This window comes from Camelus dromedarius, chromosome 6 (genome assembly GCF_036321535.1).
Source record: "Camelus dromedarius isolate mCamDro1 chromosome 6, mCamDro1.pat, whole genome shotgun sequence".
In the NCBI taxonomy this organism is placed as follows: domain Eukaryota; kingdom Metazoa; phylum Chordata; class Mammalia; order Artiodactyla; family Camelidae; genus Camelus; species Camelus dromedarius.
The window spans coordinates 17,398,011-17,423,387 of record NC_087441.1 but is presented as its reverse complement, the minus strand read 5'-3'; the positions used below and the strand labels follow the sequence as shown (position 1 = coordinate 17,423,387).

General features: G+C 35.3%; 1 protein-coding gene across 1 annotated transcript in view; it reads left to right on the top strand.

The window, feature by feature from the left end:
- The window catches only part of GRM1 (glutamate metabotropic receptor 1), a 349,171-nt gene that overhangs the window by 105,435 nt on the left and 218,359 nt on the right, over positions 1 to 25,377 (top strand). The window contains exon 3 of the mRNA XM_010983731.3: positions 11,474 to 11,723. Within this exon, the coding sequence (XP_010982033.2) occupies positions 11,474 to 11,723 (250 nt within the window). The remainder of the gene's footprint in view (positions 1 to 11,473; positions 11,724 to 25,377) is intronic.

The following is a 25,377-nucleotide window of genomic DNA, read 5'->3' as shown; positions in this document are numbered from 1 at the left end:
CAGGTCCATGTACTTATGTAAAGAAAGAAGGGACAGAAGGCCTAAGAAGATGCCTGACATTGGACCTTTTCAAAATTTTCCCAGAAGCCTCACCTGGCAACTTCTGTTCAACTCTCATTGTCTGGAAGTGGGTCACTTCTGCATCTCTAGCTGCAGGGGAATCTGGGAAGGCAGGTACTTTTGGTTATGCACAGTCACCCCAAACAAAATAGGGGATTTTTTAGTTAAGGAAGGATGGGGGAATGGATAATGCATAGAAAACTACTTGAGTATGAAACATAAAGGATGCTGAAAGTAAGTCATTAAGGGCATAGTCTTCAGGGTCAGACATATCTGGGTTCAAATTCTGGCTGTGACAATTTTGGTGCAAGTTACTTTACCTTCTCAGGCCTCAGTTTTCTTTACAAATGGAGAAAATTACGGTGAAATGAGGCAACAAGTTTGTAGTGAAGTTAACAAAGATAATTGTGGCATGATAAGATCTCCAGATATTTTCACATTTTATCATTGTTTTAGGATCTGGTAACATTCGTGTTGCTTACCCTCCCTGGACCAAGTTATACTTTAATTTCTTTTACCTTCAAAGAGACAGAATATTCAGGACACCAAGATACAGAAGCTGGTTAAACAGGTTTTATTCACCTTTATTCCCTATGACAAATAATGCCCAAATGATAACTTGGACATCATTTACACTGCTTCTGACACTTTGCTCAAAGGAGGGAGACTTCAATGGGCCACCCATCCTGGCCTCAACCTGAAGAGCTTCCTTATTGTGGAGAAGAGATGCCCAGGCCTGCAGCCCAGACCTCATAGGAATTCACAGCCAACAGAGAGGGAGTGTTCGGAGCCTTTTATATATTTTCCTAGGGCAGAAACTCAGTAGATGATGAAATTTACATCTCCCAGACTAAATCTCACTGAGTTTTAAAGAAAAAAAAAAAAGGAGACTGACTGCTTCTTTAATAAATTAGAGGAACTCATATTTCCACATTTCAAACAGGAAATGTGTGTGTTTTACACCTTCTCTCTCAATCCAGGTAGTTAGATATCACAGGAAGTGGCACAGGGCTTTGGTCAACTTTATTTAAGAACAGTGATGATAACATTAGTATTTCTTAGTTCCTTTAGAAAGAAAAAAAATCATTACATTGTTTCTATGAGAGGTTAATTTCCCTTCTGGAAATATTTCCTGAATACCCTATAATAGTTATGCTTGGCATGATATTCAGGTGAAAACTGTACACTATATCCTTTTATTTCAAACATTTTTATTAATAAAATAATACATGAGTGTTGTAGATAAATGAGAAAACAAAAAGATAAAAACATGGTCATGTATAATTCTACCATCTAAAAACACTTAATATTTTCTTGCATATTCTTCAAACTTTCTATATATTTACACATATATATTAAAATTGGCTTTATGTTTTGCATACTATTTTTTAACTTTTTGTACTTAACAATGTGACATTCCTTTTACATTGAACACACAACTTTACATCATCCTAGAAAATGGTTGCATAAGTATTCTTTATATAAATGCATAATAATTGTTTAACTACCTCCTATTGTAAAAAATTTCTTTTGTTATTGTTTGTTTTGTTTTGCTTTTTGCTTCTGTTATATTTTCCAGTCATGTGTTGTGATGGAGCACATAACTGTATTTGGACCTTGGTGGGCAATGAATTATTTTCTGAAAACTAAATTTCTGAGATAAATGATATGAATGTAATTTAAAGCATTACTACTACAAATTTTCCACCAAACAGATGAGGATGGTTTGTACTACCATTAGAAGTATATAAGAGTGCTTATTTCCATGAACTCTTGCCAACACCAGGTATTATCATTAAAAAGTATACTATAGTGTGTGTATGTTTGTGTTGGGGGTACTTTTTCTGAACTTGTAACTAGATAGAATTTTCCCAGCTGTGATTGTATATTCAGTATCACATAGACAGGGATAGTGAATAAGTGTGAAGGGCTGCTTCTGTGAACCTGTTTCCTCCATGTGAAAACTGAAATGGAAAAATGCTGCTTTTCTGCAAGAATGATGATGTCCCTTTGTATTTCTAATACCAGTTAAATTTTGCTTTCTCTGAACTTCTTTCTCCATATTGTAAAGAAGTTGAGTTGAAGAAACAGCAAACTGGGTTATTACATAAAACTCTAAAATAGATACAATGTCTGATACTTAAAGAAGATCAGTGACAGAGACTCAATATAGACAAATACAGCTTTTGAATGCATCATGTAAACACCAAGAGTCCAAAACAAAAAGGGAAAGGAATTGCTTTGTGCAAGCATGGCAGAAAAAGTAATCTAGGGGCAACTTGGGAACAAGGTGACCATGAGTGAAGAATGAAGCATTTCAGTTATAGAAACAGTCTCAAGCTTGCGTTTTATAAACAGGAACACAGAAATAAAGGAATCTAAAGCTCCTGAGTCAATGATAAAGCCTTATGTCCAGTTTTAGATTCCACAACTTTAGAGAAACATGGAGAGTAAAAGTAGGCACCATTCCTTGAGTTTCTTTCTGTATTCCAGCAACATTGCATTCATTAACAAATATAATGTAATAATTACAAGTCTTTGAGATGCATATTATGACCCCCATTTTACATAAGAGGAAACCTAAGCTTAAAGAAAATACTTTAAGGCTGCCTATCCCCTCATCTAGGGTCCAGGATTGAAACCAGGTTGGTCTGCCTCCAAGGCTCATCCTCTTATTCACTTAGCTATAAGGCATGCTTGAAAACATGATGCGGCAAAAGGGCAAAGATTAATCAATCCTATTGCTTAGAGATGACAGCAAATTTCTATTGAATCTCCTTCTTCCACCTGGATACTGTAACTATACCTACCAAACTGAGGTAATTAGAGGCAGGGTTGGAAAATTGCTGATAAAAAGAATTTTGTTTTCTCTGACTGCATTCTGTGAGACAGTTCCTTCATTGACCTTGCATATAAATTCCCTTATGTGCCCTAAGGCAGGTGATGACTCACTCACCTCTGACTGACCAGACCTATAAAGCTGACTGCAGGTGTGAAGATGAAAGCAGGGGAACCATATTTTTCTACACGTTAAATGGGAGAACCAAACAAATTAAAAAGTTGCCAGGAAAGGTTAAAATATTAGGAATTTTTTTCCCTAGGAGAAGAAAAAGCTGAATTGTGGCTTTCAGAAAGACTTAAAAAACAAAAAGGAAATAAAGAATTCAAACCAGCTGATATCTGTCTCCACTGAGAATGAAGAGGAAATGAATTTAGATTTTGTTGTATAAGATTTAAGTCAGAAAGAACTTTCTGATAGTAATGGTTGTTGAATATTGCAATAGGTTTACAGAAGGTGCTGTGAAATCAATTTCCTTCATCATAATTCTTTTAAAACTGGGGTATTATCTTATTTGTCCAAAGTGTCCAAAGAGGCAGAATAGTCCATTTTCAGAACCTCGGATAGGGACTAGCCCATGACCAAAGGGACATCATTACCAAGGGAGCCTAAGACTACTACAGAATACAGAAGAAGGAATGTAAACATAAAATAAGGCAGCGATTAAGGGATTAAGCATAAAACAAGAGAATCTTTCAAAGTGATAGCATTCCTTTTTCAAGGAAACTGAAGAAATATTTACGTATTTTCCCTGTATCAGTGTTTCCCATCATATCACTGATGTGTGTCTATGTGGGGATGAGGCACTGAATGCTGCTGTTTTGACCAAGGTAATTTATAAAGATGTAATAACAGAATTTGAACTTCATTCAGTTTAATGGCTGAAATGTTATTTTAGCCACCAAATGGAGTTCAGTTTGTTTCTTAAATTCTGCAATATTTTAAGAGTAGAAGAAAAACAATCAATATAAGAACTAGTGTTCAGTGCCTACTTTTCACCATGACAGTTCATACAGGTGATTATGAAATCCAAGACAGTTTTATTTCATAGCTTGTTTGCTCAGTGAATCTTACATACCAAAGCACTACAAAATCAGTCTTTTACCAATGAATGCCTGTTAATCTGGTCTGATAATAATTATATCTAACCTCTTCAAAAAATTATGTGTAGCTTAGAAAATTCCAAGTTTTAGCCTTCTTTTCTCTTGAGATAGTTCTATTTTCAGTGCCTTTCTAAACTTTGCCCTTCTATAGACAATAATGTCCATTTCTATTATGTTTAAATACTTTTATTATTCAAACTATAGGGATTTCTACATAAGTCCCATATTCTCTCTCATTAATCTCATATACATTCTGTTTAAAAGCATGTTTTATAGAATATCTTGATTTATCTCTGTAAATCTTTTCATCATATAATTTAGAAATTGAGATTTTTCAACATGTTTCAATTTTATATTTTATAGGTTTTGTCAGATGTCACTCTTCCCTCTCTCACTCTCTAGGTTTTAGGCAACATCATAACAGTGATAAAGTCTGTAATAAAATCTGCTATGACACAGCAGCATATAGCACATTTCCATGTTGCAATCTTGTAGTTGTATGCCAGATGCTTCACTAGAGATCTGCTATATAGAGTGTCATTCTATAAACCATGAACCTTCTGCTCCAATAGAACTTCTGTACTTATCGCCTCTAAAAATACCTTTTGTGGATTCTCATTCACTTCCATTCACCCTGAAAGCCAATCCATTGCTTACATTATTGAAGAACTCAGTTTCATTCCTACTTTTCCCAAAAGGTATTCTCTGATCATCTCTGATCTCTCATTCTGAAATTTAGTATTGTGGTATTTTTTCATCTCCCGCATAGCATATACAGCTTGGTATTGTTGCTGTATTTTGTGTGCTTGTGTCATGCCTTCATAGCTGTATTATAAGTCCATATAGGAGGCAGTATAAAATAGTGGTTATGAGCAAGAACTTCTGAGTCAGATGTTAAATCCTACACTCATCACTGTTTGTTCTTGGGCAAGTTACATAATCTCTTAAAGCTTCCATGTCCTAATCTGAACTATAACTTCTATATGGAGTTGTTGTGATGAATAAGTGAAATGCTTAGGTATTTAGCACATTGCCAGACATAAAGTAAGTATTCATCAAATTGAAGGCAAAGCCAATGCCCAATAATTCAAGGCAACTCTTGAAAGTGCAGAACCTAAGGATTTTTTCCAAGTTGAGATCTCAATAAACAATTTGATAATTGAATGAAAATATGGTGCTCCCTACCAGAACTGAGTAATAACAATTATATAGTTCTTCTAAGAGCTTTATAATAAGTCAGCTATTTATCCATCCACAACTCCTTCTAGGGCTGCACAGAGAAGTATCTAAATAAGTTCTTCACTACTAGGAAAGTCAAGATGAAGCCTGGGTAGTCAGATGGAAAGGGAAGAAGAGGCAGAGCATGGGTTCTGTGCTGAGTGTTTTATTTTCAGTCTGACATTATTTACTCATGACCTCATAGACAGGCAAAGGGTACATGTCCCCTAGTTTTCTTTCCATCTATGGAAAATCTGTTTGTATAAGATCCAGAATAAGAGCACTTTATTTTTTCCCAAACTTTTGAGGTATAATGACAAAAAATAGTATATGTTTAAAGTGTACAATATGGTAATTTGATATACATATACACTGTGAAATGATTACCACAGTCCAGTTAATTCACACATCCATTACCTCATGTAGTTATCTCTTTTGTTATTGTTTTTCTAAGGACATTTAAGATCTACTGTCTTAGCAAATTTCAAGTATACAATATATATTATTAGCTATAGGCTGTTATTTGTAATATATATCATCAACTGTCTAGTCACTGTGCTGTACATTCGATCCCCAGAACTTAACCATCTTATAACTGAAACTTTGCAGTCTTTGACTGACATCTTTCCAGTTTATCCATTCCACAACTTCTGGTAACTACTGTTCAACTCTCTGGATCTATGAGCTTGACTTTTTCAGATTTCACATATAAGAGAGATCACATAGTATTTGTCTTTCTATGTCTGGCTTATTTCACTCAGCATAATGTCTTCCGGGTTCATCCATGTTATTGCAAATGGTGTCATTACCTTCATTTTTATACAAATATTCCATTTTTATGGCTAACATTTCATTGATAATATTTCACTCAATTATATGTAATATAACATTTATTATATTTGCTTTCTCCATTCACCCATCAATAGACATTTAGATTACTTCTGTATCTTGGCTATTGTGAATAAGGCTGCAATAAACATGGTAGTGCAGATATTTCTTTGAGATACTGATTTCATTTCCTTTGGATACACACCTAGTAGTGGGATTACTGGATCATATAATTGTTCTTTTTTTAGATTTTTGAAGAACTTCATATTGTTTTCTATAATGGCTATACCAATTTACATTCCCACCAACAGTGTACAAGGGTTCCTTTTTCTCCATAGTCTTGTCAACAAGAGGCACTTTCTTTAGGCAGCTCTTCCTGATTCTTAACCCAAGGCATCTTTATTAGATATTTACATTCAACTTTGTCGTGTCATTAGTTCGGTTGCTACTAAATGAAAATTACATGATTTTAAACTTCTTGGAGGTGATTTTCTTCCTCTTTTGTATCTAGTACTATCATCAATATGAGTACAAATAAGATAATATTTATGAACACAATGTTTAAAGTACAAAGATTTATAAGAGTGCACGTTATTTTTCTTGTTCTTATATTAGAGCTTCTCTTATAGAAATGTACATGCTAGTTTGGAATCTCTTAGACTTCATAAGAGAAATGAGCAATTTAAGCATGGTTCAACACTTGATACTCAAATCTCAATCAATTTGTAAAGAATTGCTATCCAAATAAGAAATATGAATAAAGAAATTGAAATAAGTATTTCATAGAACTAATTGACCCTTGACCCATGCTGACATCTTTTTTTTTTTTTTGGTTATGAAAACATACACATTTAATTCCTTCTTGCTATTAAGAGAAACAAGCAGTAACTTAGGAGTCAAGTAGACTGTTCCAGTTCTAACATAAATAAACTTCCTGCCTATTGGTGAGCTTTACATCTCTATGGCTCAGTGCTCTTGTCTGTAACCTGAAGGGTTTGAACAGAGTATGTCTAAGGCACTTAATAAATTTAAAACACAGGATTTTCTTATTCAAATGCATGGAACATTCTTGCTTATTTATTATGCACGTATTTTGGTTAAAAAAGTAAAATCATTTTTGTGATTGTAGTCCAAAGGTGGGCACCTTAGCTGTAGAGTTGCTTCCCTTGTAACACCAGCTTCTGATGCATTTTCAGTGCCTTTTGCTGAAAGAGTTGGCTGGTGATGTCTAGGTACCTTGTAACTTCCTGAACCTGCATTTATTGTGAGTAAGCGGCATCTGACTTCCTTCCTCGTGCCCTCTTCTGCAGACAGATGAGGCATTCATTTGCCAGCTGCAGTTTCCCCCTTATAATCAGTCAATGCCTCTTGTCTGAGCTGTGATGTCCATGGAGCCGAGGATTTTGCCACGTGTTAAATCTTCCATTTGGTCTTCACTGGCCTGCATTAGGCCACTGAAGGTGGTTAAATGAAGAGGAAAATACATTAATTTGGTAATTTAATCTTATGAAACAGGAAACAAAAATTTTTCTGTTCAAAAATACAAAAAAATATTATTAGGTTTCATTACAGTATCTATGAAACTTTAATAGATGTTGAGATTTAAGTCCTAAGTTGTTTTTGGATATCATTGTTTTAAAATAATTTTTACATAACTATTGCTGTATTTATATGATATTTATCTTGAAAAATTTTGAAAGCTACTGCCAAATTGTCCACCAAAATTTGAACTACTTTCGCCAACAGTGAATATATTGGTGCCTTGCCAACACTGAATATTATTAATCTTTGAAATTCTGGCAATCTGATAGGTAAAAAAATAGCATTTTGATAAATGACACTCTCTTCATATTTAATGAGATTAGTGATTTTTAAAACATGCTTATTACCCACTTTTACTTACTTTGTTTCAATTGCTTGTTTATAACTTTTTGCCATTTTCTATTGGGCTGTTGTAACAAATGTACTTTTACCATGCATTTAATGTCTAGAACTACTCTAAATACTAAGACTGTATCATTGAACAAGTCACAAAAGGGTGTACTTATATTTCTAGGAGGAAAATAAAAAATAAATAAGAAAAAAATTCAGGTAAATTTACTAAGGTAAAATCAAGGGACATGCTCAGTATTTACTGGGAGGTGACTTTAAGATAACTGATCACAAATGGCTTTTCAGAGGATGTATTTGTGTTGAGACATGATTGACAATAAACATCCGTACAAGTACCTCTTTTTAGGTGATAGAAACAGCTAACATAGAGGCATGAGTGAGTTTAGGGTATACTAGGAAGAGAAAAAGACCACAGAACTGGCTCAGCCCATGTACAGCCTGATAATCCAGAGTAAGGAGATTTGGCATCATTCCAAATATATTGGGAAATGATTGGAGCTTTCTGCAGGGGAGTGATATAATCTGATTTATACCTTAACAGATCTGTTTTCTAAGTGTGGAATGAATCATTGAGGACAAGATTGAAAGCAAGAAGACCAATCAAGAGACTAGGATAGTTGGCTAGGCAAGAACTGATAAGTTACTTAGGGTAGAGGATGCTGTCAGTGGCCTGCCCAGGTTGCCTCTACCTGTCTGGTGCACCGATCTCCCAGCTACTGGAGAGTAGGCTTCTACAAATCCCAGCTGTCTCCTTCCTGGGAGGCTATACCTCCCTTCCCCTCTCATGGACCTTATACAGTAATGGATGGACAAAGGGGTCTGCTTGCTTAAAGAGGAGGTTAAATGTGTAGTACAATTTGTCCCTTTCCTTGTGAAATCAGATGAAGCTAACTTTTAGCTGAGATGACATTCCTACTTAGTATTCCCCTCTTGTTCTTCCCTGAATCTCTCTCTCCTCTTCTCAAAAATTACTTGAACAAGAAACTTCATCTCAATTCTGTTTTTAGGGAACCTAACCTAAGACACTTGGTTTAGGGTGTCATAGGTTGAAATGAAAGAGAGAGACTGAATTAGGAATGTTTTAGAGATAAAGTCTGCAAGAATGTATCAGAAATATGAGAGAAAGACAGCAATTAAAACAGCTCCTAAATTTTGTTATTGAACAGCTTGATGGATAATGGCACTATTTACTAATAGGAGATGTCTGAGAGGAGCAGTTTTGCAAGTTGGAGAAAGAAAAATTATTTTTCAGATATGTTAAGGTTGAAATGTCTATACATGGATATGTCAGGTAGGCAATTGAATACACTAATCTTTTGCTCCAAAGGACAGTCCAGTCTGAAGATTTATATTTGGGATTCAACTATTGTATTCAAATGGTGTTTGAAGGGATTTGACTCAATGAGGGTACTTAGAGTGAGTGTACAGGTGAAGAAGAGAAAGTTTCCCAGGACTGAGTCCTGGCATGATGATATTTAGAAGTTGAGCAGAAAAGAGAAATCTAGGAAATACACTGAGGAGTGGTCAACGAATGAAGAGGGAACCGTGAGGGGGTTGTGTCACAGAAACTGAGAGGATACAGTATTTCAAGGAGGTTGTGGCCAACTGTTGAATGCAGCTGAGTGGTTGATGAAGACGAAGACAGAGAACAGATTATGGGATATAGCAACAGAGAACCTATTGATGACCTTGACAAGAAAAGAGTTTAACAAGAAGAAGGTACTGAGGTGATGGGAGTGAATGGTAATGGGGAGAATGGGATCTGATGAAGCAAACACAGTGAGCCAGAAAACTATCATTGCTGTGAACAGGAATAGTGAATGAGGTAGTAACTCAAGTAGGACAAAGAATCCAAGTTTTTTTTTTTTTTTGATTGACACTATTAGAAGGGATAAATTGATTTTACAGAAGAGAGGGAACAATTGCAGAAGGAAGTCCTAGAATAGACAAAAAGTGATTGGAATTAGTGTTCGTGAGCAGGAGTTGGCTTTATCCTGAAGCAGAAACACTTCAAATTTGCAATAGGAGGGATGCCAGAGAATGAGTGCCAATAAAGAACATTTCATAGATGTTGTGGTATGTGGCTGAATTAGTTCTTGTCTGATTGTTTTTGTGTTTTTACTGAAAAGTGAAATGAAGATCTCAGCTGAGATGGGGGTCAGAGGAGGGATCAGTAATTTAAAGACTTGCGGATAGAAGAATAAAGATGAAATAATCATGTTAGGGACTAGGAATGTTTATTTATGGGAAGATGTAGTATAATTTCCTTGCACTATTGAGTACCCCTTTTGGTATGTATGCTTATGAACTTTAATTAAAACCAGTCATCAAGGTTGTGAGTTTTACACCAGCCATGTTCAGGTGCTCAGGTGTAGACATGGACTGGGTGAATAGTTCGGTTTAACTAGCATTAGGGTTTTTTCAGAAAAACACAAGGGAGTTAAAGAATTTGCAAGAGAGTAATTATGAGAATAGACTATGTGATCTAAGCTGGGCTAAGAAGCAAACCAGAGGGAGGATGGAAAAAAAGGGAGGTGAACAATTTGAGATTTTTATGAGGTTGAAGAAATGGTGGAGTAGTGGTAGTGAAATATATAAGCTTGAAAGGTAAGAGGACATAGAGACTGGGATGTTTTATATCCACATTTAGAGTTATTAGAAACATTTGTGATAGTGAGGTAAAAAGTGTGAACATGAAAGTAGGTGGATTCCAGGAAGTATAATTGGATGGAGGAGGCTGAGAAACTGAGAATATGATATTGGATCATCTACATTGGTATCAAAATCCCCAAGTTGGGGAGGGGAGTAGAGGTGTAGAGGACACTAAGGGGGGTCATCAGTGAAATACAAAGATGGGGGGTTGACATAATGTGGTATTTCTTTTATTTCATTGATTTCTATGAGTTCTTAGCTTTTTAAACTATATTTTATTATGAGAATAATATTAAGATAAAAATCAAAACATAAGACCAAACCTCTCATAATCCCATCACTTCATTAGAGGGTGGTGGGTTTTGACTAAGCCCTGTAACTGTTTTTTGTCTGCTTATTTTGGCCTAGCCAGGTGTTCTATTTGCTTTGCTTACTTACTCTTTGTGAAAATATTGTAGGACTTGCTATCACCATGACTATCTGCCTGGCAGCCAGCAGAGGCAAGCCCTCAAATGAACAAGTCTCATCATGTTGGTTGACCTCCTACCCCAATGTGCTGATCTCTCCCACATTGCTAAAATCTGGGACAACTATTAATCATGGTTGTAAAATAGGGCAGCTGTCCTTCATTTCTCAAAACCTGTTTCACCGTGGACATCCCAGTTATATAGTTTCCCTTTATTTTCTTAGAGCTGATAATTTGATTACATTTGATTATTCTCTTTAATCCATCCAGATCTTCCTTCAGTCCTAGTTATATTCACAAATTATTTGGCAGATCTGTCTTCTCCATTCTCTGTGACTAATGAGCCCTTATTCTAGCTTGTAAGTGCTGCTGCTGCCAGGTTGGGTTGAACATCTGCTGATTGTTTCTGGACAGGGAATTACGGGGAGAGCGGAATGGATGCTTTCAAAGAGCTGGCTGCCCAGGAAGGCCTCTGCATCGCTCATTCAGACAAAATCTACAGCAATGCAGGGGAGAAGAGCTTTGACCGACTCCTGCGCAAGCTCAGAGAGCGGCTTCCCAAGGCCAGAGTGGTGGTCTGCTTTTGTGAAGGCATGACTGTCCGAGGCCTCCTGAGCGCCATGCGGCGCCTTGGCGTCGTAGGCGAGTTTTCACTCGTTGGAAGGTAAGTCTTAATCTCTTTGTCTCTCTCCCTCTCTTTCACACACACATCACGCGCGCGCCCACACACACACACACACACACTTTGGCCCACATACACTTGCTCTCACAAAACTGGTCTTCTTGACTCCAAAGCGGGTGAGAGATGCTCTGGGCTGAATGTTGGTTCTGTCTCTCATTGAGAGTGGGGCTATTGCCATGTTGATGACCGACAAGAGCAGAGCAGTCAATGACAAGATGATGAGACTCTTTCAGAAAAAGGTGCCGAGTTGTTGCTAGAATATGTCATCCTGGTGAATTATTCTTTTCATTTGCTTCTCCTCTCCCACCCCTCCTCCTCCCCAAGCCATGCAAATGCTTATTTCTTCATGTTCCTAAACGTAGATTTCTCAGTGGGCTTAGTTAAAGGATGGAGGGTAGCAGTGAAGGTGGAAATATATATTAAGATTTGAAATTTAAAGGGCTAGCTGAATGCAAGTGAGGACATGTGGCTGAAATCTGGTACTTGATAATATAATCTCTTACACCATGGGATGGCTGATAGTGATGCTTTCAACATGTGATTTCTGGAATTGCAGATGGTGGGTTCCAAAATCTGTGTTCTTTCTAGATAATAGGTACTTGTGTGGGAATAGAATTTAGTATCATATTTTTCATAAGGGTTTTTTTTGACATAAGAGGTATCTTCTTTAATTTGCCATCTTCTAAAGCTGCATAAAGGAACCAATAAATTTTTCCAAGAAACCTACTGAGTTCACTTAAATGAAAGCTTTCGTTGATCTCTGACTCTATTACTCTCATCCTTCAGATCTCTTTTTCTCCTCCATCTTCTCTACTAGCTAGAGCACAGTCCTTTCTCAGCTGCTAACGTACCTCAACCACCAACACTTTTCTCTAGGAAACCGGGTAGTAGTGGTATGGACATCCCCCCTGGACCTTTCCCTTCTGTCCTTGCACTTGTGGTAATGACTGCAATGGTGAGAAGACTAATGTCACCATCGTCTGGAACTAGAGGCACAAGGCACTTCAAAGACTTTTGAGTAAAAGATAGAATAGGAATACAACTAAATGAATAAAGAAACAAAGAAATAATCTCTAGGCGAGAGGACGTATGAAGTCAAGTTAGGGTATACTTCAAAATTAAGACAACTATTGGATTTGTGTAGTATTGGCACACTGCCACAGTGTCTTTTTGGTTTCTTCAACGTGATGCAGTTGTATGAAGCCATTTGAGAAACGACATTTAAAGAAGGAGTAGTTAAAGATGGTATGCTGTTTCCTTTATGAGTAGAAAAGAATATAAGTAGCATTGTTGAAGTGTTACATGGAATAAATTTCTTAATATATGCACCAGGACAGATGGCATATAGATATTCAATCTTTTAACTGATTTTATAAAATGACTCTTTTATGAAGGATGCTTTTTTTTTTAATTCTCCTGTTTACCATTTTCAAAAGAAAAATAGTCTGTTTTGAAGGATTCATTCCGTTTAATACCCCTAAAGAGAGGCTAGCTACCTGGATTCTGGCAATCTTGAACAGATATAGCAAATATGTGAGCTTTGGGGTATACAGATTGCCTAATTATGAAATATATTTATACAAAATGCTGCAGTGAGTAACTGGAGTGTGAAAAACTCATTCTATTATCATTATTTAAAAGCTTCACAAGAATGGTGGTGTAAACTTACCTCTCTGGCTCTTGCTTACCTGCTAATAACACAACTGGGTCTGTCCAAGAACTTCTGAGAGTTTCACATGTGCTTGCTTGTCAAGGGCTCGGCCACATGTGATATCTACTTCTTTTACTCCTCTCTTTCTCTGCCTCACCTCTTCCGGGTTCTACTGACATGTCCTAGGGAACTATTATCACAGTGAACACCTCTGCTTCTGAGGACACTGCTCCCTATACTAATGGTCACTGCCAATAAAGCATGGAGCCCTGGAGATGTCAAAGCTATGCCACACTCAGTGCTTCTCTGTCTTCCTGGGCTGTATTCCATGAAGGTCTATCAAAGTGGTTTTTTGCTTTTACTCTCCTATCTCAGAGGATTTGAGGGAAAACAGCACTTTTTTCATTCTTTTTTCAAAGCTCTCTCCCTTTTCTGGGAGAGATATGAGTCCAGGGGGAGCTGAGCTGACGATAAAGACAAGTAGTAACACTATGTCATACCTAGAATCAGCCTTTCCTTCAGACGCTTGATTCTCCCACTTTCTGTGGGGTGAATTCTATCCCAAATGTTCCCCTGTGCCTCATGCCAATGGATATTTGGTGAGCTTGGGTCCCTAATTTCAGCAGACATGTCCAGAAGGGTTCTAGTTTAACTTCAAGTTAAACCTTTGTGATGCTGTCAAACATATCTCCTTCCTATTTAAAGGGAGTTTCATTTACCAAAAGATAAATTCCTCTAGGGTTAGGAGCCATTCTTTAGTTTCTTTCACAGTACACAGTAAGATTCTGCATGCTGTGTGATTCACAGAGGGGGAATTGCATAGATGGTGATGGACCTCTATTCATAGAGGTGAAGATAAGTAAATCATGGTGTAGATTGCAGCAAGAGACATGTAGTTCAGAAAAAAATGAAAACTTCCTGAATGGAGATTTGTACTCCCTTGCCTCCCTCAACTCTTTTCTCTTATGCTTCATATCCAACAGAGAATGAAATGTTGTTGGTGCTACCACCAAAACATACCCAAATTTTGACAATTTAATACCATTCTTGCTGATACCATCCTGGTCCAAGCCACCATCATCTCTCACCTGGGTTATTGAAATAATCTCCTAATTGACCCTTTTTCCTCCCCACCATCTATTCTTAAGGCAAAGGAATCTTTTAAAAATTTAACTCAGGTAATGTCATTTTTTTACCCTACATACTCGATACCGTAAAATGGCTTTCCATTTGTCTCATAACAAAGTCCTTACAATGGCCTTCAAAGTCCCACATTCTGTCATTAGGACTGAGTTCCTTATAATGGAATAATAAACTATAGTGACAGAAATAGAAAATTCTCAGAGATATTAAACACATTCTATATTTAATTAATGTATGGCAATGGAAAAACCAAACAAAACAAGACATGAGCTCAGAGTTCCAGCTCTGCCATGGTCGTGTGATCATGTGATCTTATTAAGACTCGTTTTGTCTCTGAGTCTATTTTTTTCCTGTAAAAATTAATGAACTGGCTCCAGATCATCTTCAAATATTTCCAGTCCTAGAATTTATAATATATTAAGGCCATATGACTAATCTATGATTAAAAGAAATGTACCTATAGATTTATTTGTTTCTAAAATTATTCATGAATTTGGATTAATCAATTTATGTTTCTCACCAGCCACCTTTTTAAAACCAGGAGAATACATTAAATAGAAGTGCTCAGAATTAGTGTCTTAATCTGTGGTCATGGAATGTAGCCAGCAGATCCACACGAAAATCAAACCTTTTGACTTTGGACAAATTAGAATAGTATTCTCACCAAGTTAAGTTAACGAACCGCACTCAAGTTAGTTATCATGCAAAATAACCATTTTATTTTCTTGGCTTTATGGAACTCCCTCTTTTGAGATGCTCCTCAGACTTGTGCTCACCGTTATCTATAATTATGTTTTAATTATGATGGTGATGACAGTGATATTGTTGATGATGATGATAATACTTGTTTAGTACTTACTGTATGCCAGGCACTGTTCTAAGCACTTTGTATATATAAATTCATTTAATTGTCATAACAATATAAGATAGATACTAATATTTCCATTTCAATGTATAGAAATGTAAAGAATGTGTCAAAAAGTGTTGCAGTGCCAGAGCTGGGATTTGAACTGAGGCAAAGTGACTTCAGAACTCATGCTCTTAATCACTAAGTTATACTGTGTGTTAAGGCATGAATGTTTTGTTTAAGAGATACTAGCTTTACCCTTAGTTTTCTTTTAGTTTGCTCTGTCTTCTAGAGATTTATTTCATTGTTTAGATCCACTTTATTTGGGACAATCAACTGAAGTATCTCTATGAGAAAATTATTTTTTTTTTGGCGAAGGGTGGAAGTAATTAGGTTTATTTATTTACTTAGTGCAGGCACTGGGATTGAACCCAGAACTTCATGCATGCTAAGCACGCACTTTACAGCTGAGCTACACCCTCCCATCCGCTCCGTGAGAAAATTATTTTGCATTTCTAATTATTCTCTATTTCTTTCAGTCCTTTTTCGCTTTCTTTTACTATTAAATGTTTTATATGATATTTCAATAAAGGGGCCATTCTTTTCAAGCTCCTTATTTTTTAATCTTAACATGAGACTCTGCAATATCATTCTCATGTGCATACCAGTCTGTATCTATGGAACTACACTTATAGAGAAGCTGATTTGAAATAAGTGTGTGATATTTGTTGGAAATCCTAAGTTATAATTATTAAAATTCTAATAATTAACCGATGGATTTGTTCTAATTCCTATATTGTTCTTTTATTTGAAGAAAGTGAAAGTAAGCATGGTTTATGTATATAAACACCTTATAATAGCTACCATTTACTGAGGGTTTGATATGTACTAGGCTAATAATATATATCTCCAGTGTTAACAATAATCCTGAAATGGTGATTTGGAAGGTAGAGAAGTTAAACAATTTCCCCAAATTCCTAAATCAGTAAGTGGTGAAGATGAGATTCAAACTTACTACTATACTACAACATCACATAGATATGTAAATATCACAATTGTGACCTCCTCAGTGATAGGAACTAGGAACTTTTATTTTCTTATCATGCCAAGCAGTGTTTTGATGTGTTGGTTATGTAATAGCTATGTCAGGAAGCTCGGAGTGTCATAAAGAGAGCAGGTAGCTTCATTATGTGGCCCTGATTTCCCTTTCATGTTCCAGGATCAGTGAGTTTTACCTAGTGTGGTGAGTAGATGTTCTTCAATCAACCTCTATTTCTAGAATTCGTCTGTAAAATTGGAACTCATACTTGCTTACCTCTCAGAATGTTGTATTTGTCTAATCACAAAATGCTTACTTGTCTGTTAAACCAAAGCTGAGTGTTGGTAGCAGGTTCTCTGTGGGGACCTCTTTCCCTAAAGACACTCTTTTCTGACGGTAGGTGAGAGCTTTCTGGCTTTCATTCTATGCCTGGTATTGGCATTGTCCTGGCCTTCAGCCTGGCTTCCTGATCTTGGGAAGTTCTTATGGTAAGTTTACATTCTACCTTTCTAGAGTCTCTGATTAGATATTCTTAGGTGTACCATGTTTAATTATGTATTTCCTAGCCCCTTTTATTGGATTAATTTCTAATTAATTTCTACCCTGTAAAAAATGAACATCCAATAAAGATGATTAGGTCAATAACCTTCCATTTTGCCCCCTCTCCCTACTATATTCTGGTCAATCAGTTTGTAAGTGTATGGTCCTTGCATTTCAAATGCCTGTCCCTTTCTTACTGGTGTGTGATGTTTTACCTGTCACCTCTCCCAATTCTGGAACTTCTCACTCACTAGACCCACTTGGCATTATCTGTCACTGCAGAGAAACTCCCCTTCCCCATCTAAAACTGATCCATGAAAATACTAAGCTGAAAGCACAACAGACAGCATTGGGCACATATTTGAAAAAAAAAAATATTGAAATGGAATAATTTCTTTATCTGGAAAGTCTAGAGTTTCATTTTCAAACAAAGGAAATACTTGGTTTTTACAATGTAATTTTTAAAATATTTTTCTTCCAGAACCTAAACACATGTTTGGAAAGGTTACTTTTATACCCTTGAAACATAAGATAATATACCATGGTGTTACATTTCACACCCACGCTTTTAATGAAAAATGAGTCATTTTAGATCCCATCTTTCCATTATGGAAAAAAATGGAGAAACTATCTAAGGTTTGCAGACTTCAGGCAGAACTGCAAAGGTTATGTGTTTTAAGTAAATGTGGACTTTTAGTGAAGTATGACCTCCCCCACAATGGATTATAATCAGGAGGCTGCTAAGACCAATGAGCATTTTCTGACATGAAATGGTCACGACTTATAGATTCATAACTTGGCCTTCTTTAGCTTCCCAAGGGTGGAAAGTGATTACTAACCTGCTGACAGGCTGTCCCTTCCTTAAAACATTCCTGCTCCAGAGGCAGATTAATGAGAGCTTTGCAGAAGATAACACTGTTAGAAAAAGACCATGAGAAATGTGTGCTAGGGAAAGAGAAGTGATTTAGTTTAGAGCACTCTGGAGAATGGACATTATTTGTAGGATATTGACAGTTATTTTGAGCATAGAACTCAGCCACAGAAATGCCCAGGATTTCCACAAAATTGGGGGAACGATTTGCATTAAAGTTAGTAATGATTAACTCTTCTTTTATACCAACACCTATTTCTACGTTTCAGACAATGGACATCTGAAAACTGAAAGACTATTATCAGAGTCTCTACTTGCCTTTAGGGTATTAGAAAGGATTTAGGGTTTCTTCTGTATCTATAAGGCACTGGCTTAATTTGAATGAATGAAAAAGGCAGTCATTAGGATTTAGCCCGGTTTGTGTTTGAGGCTGATGGAAGATAACAGGGAATTTATCTTAATACATTTTTTTGGTTCCTATGACAGTCTATTTTCAACCTGGCTGCACATCAGACTCAGCAGGGGCACCTAAAAATGCAGATTCCTGGATTTCACCCCAGGCCATCAATAGAATTTCTTGGCAAGAGACTTTGGATCTTTTTCTTTTTTAAATAGGACCAAAGATGAATTAAGTTTCAGAACCAACACTCTGCAATGTCTACATCAGTGTTTTGCACTCAGGTGATGAATGAATTACTTACAGGATATCTTTGACAGGGAAAACAAAGTGAAAATTTTAGCTCCACTGCCTGTCAATCCACCATTTTAGCTCCACTTTTGGGGGATTGTTTTTTGCTTTATTATATCTTGAAATTTATTTGCCTTTAAGATTTTCTTTTAAAAATAAAGATATATCTGAAAGTAATAAATCATAGTAGTAGTAGTATTAGTAGTGGTAATAAACACTATTTGCAGCTCTGCTTGTTTGCTTATTTCCTGTGTTTCTGTCTCCTCCTGATGCCCAAACTGGCCTATTGACCTGGCCCCTAAAAATTTAGCCCTGGCTCAGTTTTCAGACTAATTAAGATGCAAAGTGGGATGTGCATAAACATGTAGCAGATTTAGTGTCAGCCATCTCCGAGTCCGGGCTTTCCCAGGGCGGACCAATGAACTACTATTGCTGAGGACAATTGACCTTTGAACAACACAGGTTAGAACTGCACATGGCCACTTTTACGTGGATATTTTTCACTAGTAAATATTACAAGTACTACAATGGTCAGTGGTCACTAGTAAATATTACAAATACTACATGGTCGAATCCACAGATATGGAGGAACTGTGAATACGGAGTATTCACTATAAGTTATATATGGATTAACCTCTACATTGTTCAAGGGTCAACTGTAGTATTCCGTGGCATGGATATGCTTCAATATGCATATCCTTTCTCCTGCTGATGAACATTTGTATTTTTTCCAGTTTTGACTATGATGAATAATACAGCTCTGAACATTAATGTATAAGTGTTTGTTTGGACACATATATTTCATTCTCTTTAGGAAATATTATAGAGTGAGATTATGGGTCACATGGTAAGTGTATATTTAACTTTATAAGTTACTTTATAAAAAACTGCAGGACTACTTTCCAAAGTGGCTGTAAAATTTTGCAGTTCCAACAGCAGTTTATGAGAGTTCTAATTCCTCCACATCTTCACCAGAATAGTATTACCTGTCTTTTTAGCTTTAGCTGTTCTAGTGGGTATGTAATGGCATATTGTTTTTGGTTTTAATTTGCATTTCCTAATGACTAATAATGTGTAATATCTTATGTACTTATTTGCCATTTTAATATCTTTTTTGGTGAAATCTCTTTTACAGTCTATGTCCCTTTTATCAAGTTGTTTGCCTTATTATGAAGTTATAAAAATTCTCTAAAATTTCTGGAACCAAGTCATTTATAATATATATGTATAGCATATATTATCTCAGTATATGTCTGAAAATTTAATTTTGTTAATTGTATCTTTGAAAAACAGAACATTTTTTGAACTTATCTACAGAACGCTGAGCTATTACTCACCCCTCTATAATTACTGTTTGTGATCTTTGTCATTCCTGTGTAGGTCCATATTTTCTCTGGATTTTTTGTTCTTCTGTTTGAAGAATTTCCTCTAACATTACTTGAGTGACTGGTCTGCTGAGATAAATTCTCTCCACTATTTTTTTGCCTGGAAATGTTTTTATTTTGCTTTAATTAAATTTTTTCTCTGGTATAGAAATATAGGTTGATAGTTGTTTTTATGTGAAATGCTTTAGAGGTATTACTCAAATATATTTTGACTTACATAGCTTCTGATGAGAAATCTGCTATAATTCTTATTTTTGTTCCTTGAATGTGTATTTTTTTCCATTATTGTTTTAAGCATGTCTTTTTATCACTAGTTTTCAGCAGTTTGATTATGATAAGTCTTTATGTGTTTTTTCTCTTTATGTGTCTTTGACTTGGGGTTCATTAACTTCTTAAATATGTGAGTTTTTAAAATCAAATTTGGAAAATGATTGGCTATTATTTCCTCAAATATTATTTCTATCCTGGCCATTCTTTTCTTTTTATCTTGTACTCCAATTTTATGTATATTTGACTGCTTAATATTTTTGCACAGGGAATTTATATGTTTAGTCTGGGCTTTTTAAAGTCTTTTCTCTCCTCTTTTTGTTATTTTATGGTTTCTATTGCTATGAATTTGAGCACACTGATTTTTTTTTATAGTATGTAATCTGTTCTTAATACTATCATGTGCATTTTTTATTTCAGATATTGTGTCTTTCATCTTTAGAAGTCATATTTGGGTCTTTTAGTTACCTTTTATTTCTCTTCTTAACACAATCATGTTTTTCTCTACGTTCTGGAATACCTAGAACATATTTGCAACAGGTGTTTTAATATCCTTGCCTGTCTTGTCAGAGCAGCTTTTATACTAAGGTCTAATGGGGTATGTGCTATTCTCAGTATTGTGTACTTCCATGATTTGTTTGGTCTCTGGATTTTAGCGAGTCTTTCTCCAGCCTCTGGTAGTTTCTTCTCACACATGTGCACATCAGAACTTAGCCAAAGACTTGAAGGGATCCATCCACGTATCTCTGTTTCAGTGTACATCTCTCCTTTCTACACCCTGTTCCAGTAATTCTATGTTTTTGCCTTCTTGAACTCTGATCCCCATGTTTTTGTTTTCTGTTCAGTTTCATCCTCCCTTCTCTGCAACCTAGAAAACTACCATAAGGCAGTAACATGGTAAATTAGGCTTATCACATTAATGTATTGATTTTAATTCTCTAAGTTATCATAGTCTTATACTGATGTTTACACAATGTCTCCTAACGGTTAATTTATTTTGTTTGATGTTCTAATTGTTGAAGGCAGGAGGGAACCATTTTACATTTCTTCTAGCAACATATGAGTTTTCCAATTTTTCCACATTCTTATGGTGTGAGTTAGGGGTCTAACTTCCTTCTTTTGCATGTAGAAATCCAGTTGTCCCAGCATTATTTGTTGAAAGGACTATTCTTTTCACATGGAATTGTTCAGACACTTCTGTGAGATATTAACTAAATATAAAGTTTTAGTTTTGGACTCTCAGTTTTATTTCATTGATCTAAACGTCTAGCCTTGTGCCAGTACCACCCTGTTCTAATTGCTGTGGCTTTTTAGTAAGTTTTGAAATTGGAAATTTGGAGTCGTCCAAATATTCCATAATTATTTTGGTTATTTTAGATCCCTTGTATTTCCATATGAATTTTAAGATCAACCTGTAAACTTCTTTTTGAAAAAGGGCAGTTGGTATTTTGATAGGTATTGAATTGAATCTTCAGATCAGTTTGGGGCGGTATTGTCATTTTAACAATATGAAATCTTTCAATCCGTAAACGTGGAATGCCCATCCATTTAAATCTTTCTAAATTTCTTTCAATGGTGTTTTCAGTGTACACATATTGCAGTTATTTTGTTAAATTTGTTCTTAATTATTTTATTCTTTTTATGATATTATAAATGAAATTGTTTTAATTTATTTTTGATTGTCATTGTAGTGTATAGAAATATAAATGATTTTTGTATATTGATTTTGATCCTGCAAACTTGGTGAACTCATTTATTAGTTCTTATAGCTATTAGTGGATTCCTCAAAGATTTTCTATATACAAGGCCATGCGGTCAATAAATAATTTTACTCCCTCATTTCAGATTTGGTTGTCTTTATTTTATTTTATTGTCAAATTTCTCTGGCTAGAACATCCATTACAATATTGAATAGAAACACTGAGAATGGTCATTCTTGTCTTGTTACTTATCTTTGGGAGAAAGGACTCAGTCTTTGCCAGTAAGTATTGTGTCAGCTTTGTTTTTTGTAAATGCCCTTTATCAAATTGCAGAATTTTCCTTCTACTACTAGTTTGTTACATATCATGTTGGATTTCATTAATGGTTATTCTGTCTATTGATTTGATCATGTGATTTTTGTCTCTGTTTTGATATGTATACAAAGTTATTTGATTTTTGAGTGTTTAACTCTTCATTTCTGGAATAAATCCCACACAGTCATACTTTATATTTATTTTTATATTTTCTTAGACATAATTTGCTAGTTTTTTTTTTTAAATCTTTTTTTGTGCTTATATTTAAGAGAAGTATTGGCATGTAGTTTTCTTTCTTTCTGATGGCTTTGCCTGATTTTAGTATCTGGGTAATATTAGCTTCATAGAATGAGTTGGGAAGTATTCCTTCTCTTGCAGTTTTTGGAAGAGTTAGTGAAGAATTGGTATTAATCCTTCTTTAAATCTTTGCTAGAATTTGCCAGAAAAGTTATGTGTGCCTGGGCTTTTCTTGTGGGTAATTTTTAAATTACCAATTCAATTCCTTTACTCATTATAGGTTTATTTAGATTGTCTATTTCTTCTAGAGTCAGTTTTGATAGTTTGTGTTTTTCTAGAAATTTGTCCTTTTTATCTAAGTTATCTAATTTGTTGGCATGTAGTTGTTCAGAATATTCCTTATAATCCTTTTTATTTCTGTAAGGTTGGTAGTAATGGAACCTCTTTCATTGCTGATTTTAGTACTTAGAGTCTTCTCTATTTTTTTCTTGGTCAGTTTAGCTGAAGAATTGCCAACCTTGTTGCTCTCTTGAAAGACTATTCTCTTTTGTTTTTCTGTTCTCTGTTTCATTAAATTTAATTACAATTCTTATTATTTCTTTCCTTTGCTTGCATTAGTTTCCATTTGATCTTTTTTTCTAGGGTCTTAAGGTGGAAGGTTAGGCCCTTGATCTGAGTTCTTTCCTTTTAAATGTAGGCGTTCATAGCTATGCATTTTCCTTCAAGCACTGCTTTAGCTACATCCCATAGGTTTTAGTATGTTCTATCTTTTTATTCATCTCAAATTACTTTGTTTTCTCTTTTGATTTTTTCTTTGACCCCCTTGTTTTTTTAATATTGTGGTTTTTAATTTCCATATATTATTAATTTCCCAAATTTATTTCTACTGTTAATTTTCAATTTCATTTCATTATAACTGAGAACACTTTTTGTATGCTTTCATTTCTTTTAAATTTATAGAGGCTTGCTTTATTGCCTAGTAGATGGTTTATCCTGAAAAATATTCCAAGTGCACATGAGAAGAATATATATTCTGCTGCTGTTGGGTTGAGTGTTCTATAGGTGTCTGTTAAGTCTAGCTGTTTTTAATGTTATTAATTTTTTTTTTTGATTCCTGCTGATATTCTGTCTAGTTGATTTATGCATTATGGAAAATGGGAGTATGTTATCTTCTATTTCTACTATTATTGTTATATTGTCTTCTATTTCTCCCTTTAACTCAGTTTTTGCTTCATCTATTTTCAGTGTTTGTTAATTATACAATTGATGAATTGACCTTTTTATCATTAGAAAAAGTCCCTCTTTATATCTATTGTTTCTTTTTATTTTAAAGTTTACTTTTTTCCTGGCACACGTAAATTTTCTGGTAAATTCCAGCAAAGATTTAAAGAAAGATTAATACCAATTCTTCACAAACTCTTCCAAAAACTGCAAGAGAAGGGAATACTTCCCAACTCATTCTATGAAGCTAATATTACCCAGATACTAAAATCAGGCAAAGCTATCAGAAAGAAAGAAAACTATATGCCAGTATTTTTATGGATAGCAAAATAATTAAGAATTACTGCTTTAACTATTTCAGAGAGTAAAAATAAATAACCTCTTCTCATTGGTGGATTATTCCAGGATTTTGGCTATAAAAGGTTGACAATTGCACAAAAGAAATGTACTTTTTTTTTTCCTGAGGTACTCACCCAGAGTCCTAATTCTAATTATAGTCAATGTCAGAGGTGTTAACATATTTGGGAGAACTTGGATTCTTGCTTTTTATCTGAAATCACTTAGAGATGAGAACGATTTCTACATATTTTTAAGATAGCATTGAAAGTTAAAAGAAAGCCTGCTCTGAACATTTCTTTTAGTAATTTTTACACTTTTTCCATTGTAAAAATTTTCCTCCTGCACAGATATATTCCTTGGAAATTACCATGGGCGATTTTTCAAAATGTAGCTGCAGCTGTAATTTGCGGCAATATCATACAATAACTGGGGAGTTTGACCTAAAGAGCTTTTGGGTTTGGTATTCCTCTCTAATGAGGAGACAAGCAGGTTTAGTTTTCCTTCCTTGCTCACCAAAGGTAGCACATTGCATAGTTATTAAAATTTACTCTAGTCAATGCCTATGGGGACTGCAAACTTAGCTAAAAACTTAAGGAAGCTAGAATTGCAAAAATTATTTTAGTAACAAAGTACAGAGGAGTAAGCCTGCTTGCATGTTTTACCAAAATAGAAGTAGAATATTGAGAACTATTAAACTGATTCATTGATTCAGTCATACTATTGGAAAATATTAGAAAATCTTACATAGATTGATATGAAATCACTTAATGAAGCTTGAAATTTCAAAAGGACACTCTGAGTTCTATTAACTGCGTTTCAAGTTATTAAATTAGAGACGTTTATACCTGTATCTCCAAGGCTTTGTGTCTTGAGTTTTCTGTGGAGAGGAAAAGATGTTTGCGGAGCCTGACTTTCTGTAGAGTTGTAAAATGCAAATAGTTTTCATCTATCAAAGATCTTGTTATCCTGAGGCTCAACTTGGGGAGAATCTGCTTCCAAACTCACTCACTTTCCTGTTGCCAGATTTCAGATTCTTGCTGGCTGTTTGCTGGAGATATTTTCTTACCACATGGGCCTCTCTGTGGGGCAGCTTACGTGACATCTGGCTTCTCTAGAGCAAGCCAGCAAGGGGGAAAGGGAAAGAGAAAGAAAGAGTGAGAATGAGAGAGAGAGAGAGAGAAAAAAAAAAAAAAAAAAAGAGAGGCAGAGAGAAAGAGATATGGAAGTAGTTATGGTCTATTTGTAACCTAATCATGGAACTGCATCCCATTACCTTGCCAAATTGTATTTATTAGAAGTATATCACTAGGTCCAGTGATTCAAGGGCGGGCGGACTGCATAAAAGAATGAATACCAGAATGTGGGTCTCTCTTAGAAACTACTGTAGTAGTAG